We start from the raw sequence: 4,068 nt of genomic DNA, 5'->3' as shown, positions 1-4,068 counted from the left end.
ATATTTTTTTTAATTTTTTTTTTATTTGGATTTTCTAATTTTTTTTTGGATTTTTTTGGATTTTTATTTTTTCTAAGTTCACAGCAGTAAACTGAAAAATTCAACTTAAAATTATACTAAAAAGTTCAACTGAAACTTATGCTAAAAATATATATGTATTTTTTTTTTGTTATGAATTTTTTTTTTACAGCTATAAACACAATCCTGATCCACTACTCCAGAACAATGGAATATTCTTGAGGGGAAACACTTGTTTCTTCTGCATCTGTCCACCTGACAAAGAAACAGTACAGGTGAATCTTTGTCAAGGAACAGTGCATTCCAATACAGGTGGGACATCTTCCCTCTGCTGAATCCTTTTTGCAGAATATTCCATTTGCATCTGGAAGGCCTTACATTAAAAGCTTATTCACTAAACTATACTAAAACTCAACTGAAACTTATACTAAAAATATTTTTCCACTATATATATTTTTTTGAATTTTTTCATTTTTAATTTTTTTTCTATTTTAATTTTTTTTTTCATGTTCACTGCACTAAACTGCAAGGATCGTTCCTTTACACATTACGACATCCTTAATAATAGTGTTGATGTTGATCCCTTCTTGGTCCTTGATTGTACTGACGATCCTCTTGCCTTCTTGGGCGTCCTTGATCGTACTGCCAACGCTGTTGGTTCCACTGCCCTGGCTGATGCCTTGTTGGCTCCTGACGATACCGGTGATACCAGTGATCGTATTTCTTCTCGTGGCGTAGCTCTTCATCATAATCTCTTCGGTTTCCTTCGTCCACTAGAATAAGTTTAGCGTTGACCACCTTTTTGTACTTCTCCTCGAATGCCTCCTGTAGGAATTCGGGTTTGTCCCGATGCCTGTCTGGGTGGAACTTCATAGACAAGTCCCTGAAGGATCTTATAATTTCTGCCTTTGTGGCTGTCTCTTCCAAACCCAGAATCTCATAGTGACCCTTTTCTTCCCATTCTTTCTGCAGTGCTTTGGTATCTTCAATGATTTTTAGAAATTTCTCTGATTTCTTAACCTTTACCGTTTCAAAGTCCTTCAAGGCCGCGTCGAAAATGCCAAGTTTGACGAGGTGCCTCCCTCGTAACATGTACGCTTTCCATCCTTCCAGACCTTTCTCGATAGCCATTGAACAGTCCAAAACAATATCCATATGAGGAGGCTTCTCAGTGGCAGAGTTTGCTTCAGCCCGAAGGCCATGTAAAAGAGCTGTTTCTTCTTCGTAGTGCGTCTCCATACTCAAGGCTTCGGTGAAAAATTTCTACTGCTTCTTTGTACCTGTTGTTCATCTGCGCAAATAAGCCAGCCATCAATAAGCTTTTCCTCCTATGTTCATCATTATTCTCAGCTCTTTGAACTTCGTCCTTCTCAGCTACCAGCCTCTCGTTTTCTGTCTTCAGTTCACAAACGACACTTTTCAGTTTATTCAGTTGCTCCATGTTGTCAATATGCGCCTTCTTCATTTCTTCTTTTTCAGTTTCAAACTTCTCCGCAATCATATTCCGTTCCATTATCTCAAGGTCTTTTATTTTGCATAAAAATTCCAGTTTTTCATAATCTTGCGCCCTGTCAGCTTTAAGTTTCTCTCTTTCTTCCTTCAATTGGTCAACTTCACGTTTCCATTTATTGAGTTGTTCCATTTCCTCATTTTGATTGGTTTTCACTTTCTCGTTTTCATTTCGAAGATCTTCCAGCAAATTTTTCAGTTTCTCCAGCTGAAGTTCTTTTTCAAAGCATTCCGATTTCAATTTATTTTTTTCTACCTTCAGTCCCACAACTTCTCTTTTCAATTTATTTAGGTTTTCTGTTTTCTCATTTTGACTGGTCTTGAATTTCTCATTTTCATTTCTGAGATTTTCCAGCCAATTCTTCAGTTTTTTCAGCTGAACGTCTTTTTCGACGCATTTAGCTTCTAGTTTCTCTTTCTCAGCCTTTAGCTCACAAACTACACTTTTCAGTTTATTCAATTTCTCCATGTTCTTAATATGCGCCTTTTTAATTTCTTCGTTTTCGGTTTCAAACTTCTCCGCAATCATATTTCGTTCCATTACCTCAAGGTCTTTAATTTTGCACATAAATTCCAGTTTTTCATACTCTTGTGTCCTGTCAGCTTTAAGTTTCTCACTTTCTGCCTTCAGTTCACCTACTTCTTTTTTCAATTCGTTTACTAGTTCATTTTTCTGATTTTGTTCTTTCTTCAGTACTTCATTTTCCTTTTTGATAAATTCCATCAAATTTTCATGTGCCTTCATCTGAAGGTCTTTTTCGACGCATTCAGACTCCAATTTAGTTTTTTCTGCCTTTAATTCACCAAATTCCTTTTTCAATTCAGTTACTAGTTCATTTTTCTGATTTTGTTCTGTCTTCAGTACTTCATTTTCGTTGTTGATATTTTCCATCAATTTTTCAAGTTCTTCCATCTGAATGTCTCTTTCGATGCATTCACATTCCAGTTTAGTTTTTCCTGCCTTTAATTCACCAAATTCCTTTTTCAATTCAGTTACTAGTTCATTTTTCTGATTTTGTTCTGTCTTCAGTACTTCATTTTCGTTCTTGATATTTTCCATCAATTTTTCAAGTTCTTCCATCTGAATGTCTCTTTCGATGCATTCAGACTCCAGTTTAGTTTTTCCTGCCTTTAATTCACCAAATTCATTTTTCAATTCAGTTACTAGTTCATTTTTCTGATTTTGTTCTGTCTTCAGTACTTCATTTTCGTTCTTGATATTTTCCATCAATTTTTCAAGTTCTTTCATCTGAATGTCTCTTTCGATGCATTCAGACTCCAGTTTAGTTTTTCCTGCCTTTAATTCACCAAATTCCTTTTTCAATTCAGTTACTAGTTCATTTTTCTGATTTTGTTCTGTCTTCAGTACTTCATTTTCGTTCTTGATATTTTCCATCAATTTTTCAAGTTCTTCCAACTGAAGGTCTTTTTCGTTGCAATGACTTTGCAGATTTTCCTTTATTTCTACTAATCTCCCCATTCCTTCAATTTGTCCTCGTAACTCAGCATTTTCAGCCATGAGATTTTCCAAGAGAGTAGTCCGATCCTCGTCTTCCATTTTGAGTCCAATTCCGTCCAACAGATCTTCGCATCCATGTTCCATTTCTGGAACATTTTCTTCCAGAGAGTTGTTGTCCCCTCCTTCTCCAGCCATCCTCCTTCTAGCCAGCATAATTCCGCCAAAAATGACGGAAGCAGCGGCCATTCCGATGTAAAAGTTGTTTCCATAAGAAAGGACTTCTTCCTTCCTTTCTCCAAAGTCGAATCCGGAGAGAAGCTTGCCAACGAACCACGTTGATTTCAATTCATCTTTGAATCCTAATACTTCTCTCTCCATCTGGTGCAATCCCAGTTCGCACCGCTGTAGTTCCTCGCGGGCTTTCCACCAGCCCCCAATCCAAGGACAACGTTGCAGCCACCTGCCGAGGAATCCATCCTGAGAGGCGACTGCACGGCAGATTTCAAAGCGCGGTGCCTCTGGGAGTAGCCACGAAAACCATTTGAAAACCACCGACTCCTGAAGAGTTCGCAGCTGTCCCTGAAGTTTTACCGTCATATCCTCGCATGCAAGAGTCTGCTTCTGAAGGGCCGATCCTGCATTTTGAGGCCAGACAAATCCTACTTTGTTCCCGATGATATCCTTAAACATTGAAATCACTGCGTTCAATTTGAAAGCCATATTCAATGATACAGATCCAGTGACCTGAATTAGCATTATTTTGAAGAAATGGGTTTTTCCGCAAAACGATCTTTCTGTAGACTTTCATATTCCTGCAGACATTTTAGAATCGCCAACTCTATGGGCAGACTTCCCCTACATTTCTCTCCTCTCCATTCAGAATACGGTGTTAAATAATAGTAATAATAATAATAATAATAATAATAATAATAATGATAATAATAATAATAATAATAATAATAATAATAATAATAATCTTCGAAGCAATAGAGGAGCCTAGAGCCCTCGGAGACTTTCAAATTCCTGCAGGCATTTTTGAATCGCCATCTCTATGGGTAGATTTCCCGTACATTTCTCTCCTC

General features: G+C 37.3%; 1 protein-coding gene across 1 annotated transcript; it reads right to left on the bottom strand.

The window, feature by feature from the left end:
- Nucleotides 1-1,204: 1,204 nt before the first annotated feature.
- LOC137645217 (uncharacterized) lies at nt 1,205-3,706 on the bottom strand. The gene is made up of 2 exons (XM_068378037.1): nt 2,393-3,706; nt 1,205-2,233 (listed from the first exon to the last, which is right to left on the bottom strand). The coding sequence occupies exons 1-2, from the start codon at nt 3,704-3,706 to the stop codon at nt 1,205-1,207; spliced, it is 2,343 nt and encodes a 780-aa protein (XP_068234138.1).
- Between the last annotated feature and the right edge of the window lie 362 nt (nt 3,707-4,068).

This window comes from Palaemon carinicauda, chromosome 8 (genome assembly GCF_036898095.1).
Source record: "Palaemon carinicauda isolate YSFRI2023 chromosome 8, ASM3689809v2, whole genome shotgun sequence".
In the NCBI taxonomy this organism is placed as follows: domain Eukaryota; kingdom Metazoa; phylum Arthropoda; class Malacostraca; order Decapoda; family Palaemonidae; genus Palaemon; species Palaemon carinicauda.
This window is presented reverse-complemented; position numbering and strand designations above follow the sequence as displayed.

What these genes read in the sequence shown, in the direction of transcription:
- LOC137645217 (XM_068378037.1), bottom strand. Translation starts at nt 3,706, where the DNA reads ATGGCTTTCAAATTGAACGCAGTGATTTCAATGTTTAAGGATATCATC. An exon ending in ATATCAACAACGAAAATGAA is followed by an intron (nt 2,234 to 2,392) that starts GTACTGAAGACA and finishes TTTATCAAAAAG; the next exon opens with GAAAATGAAGTACTGAAGAA.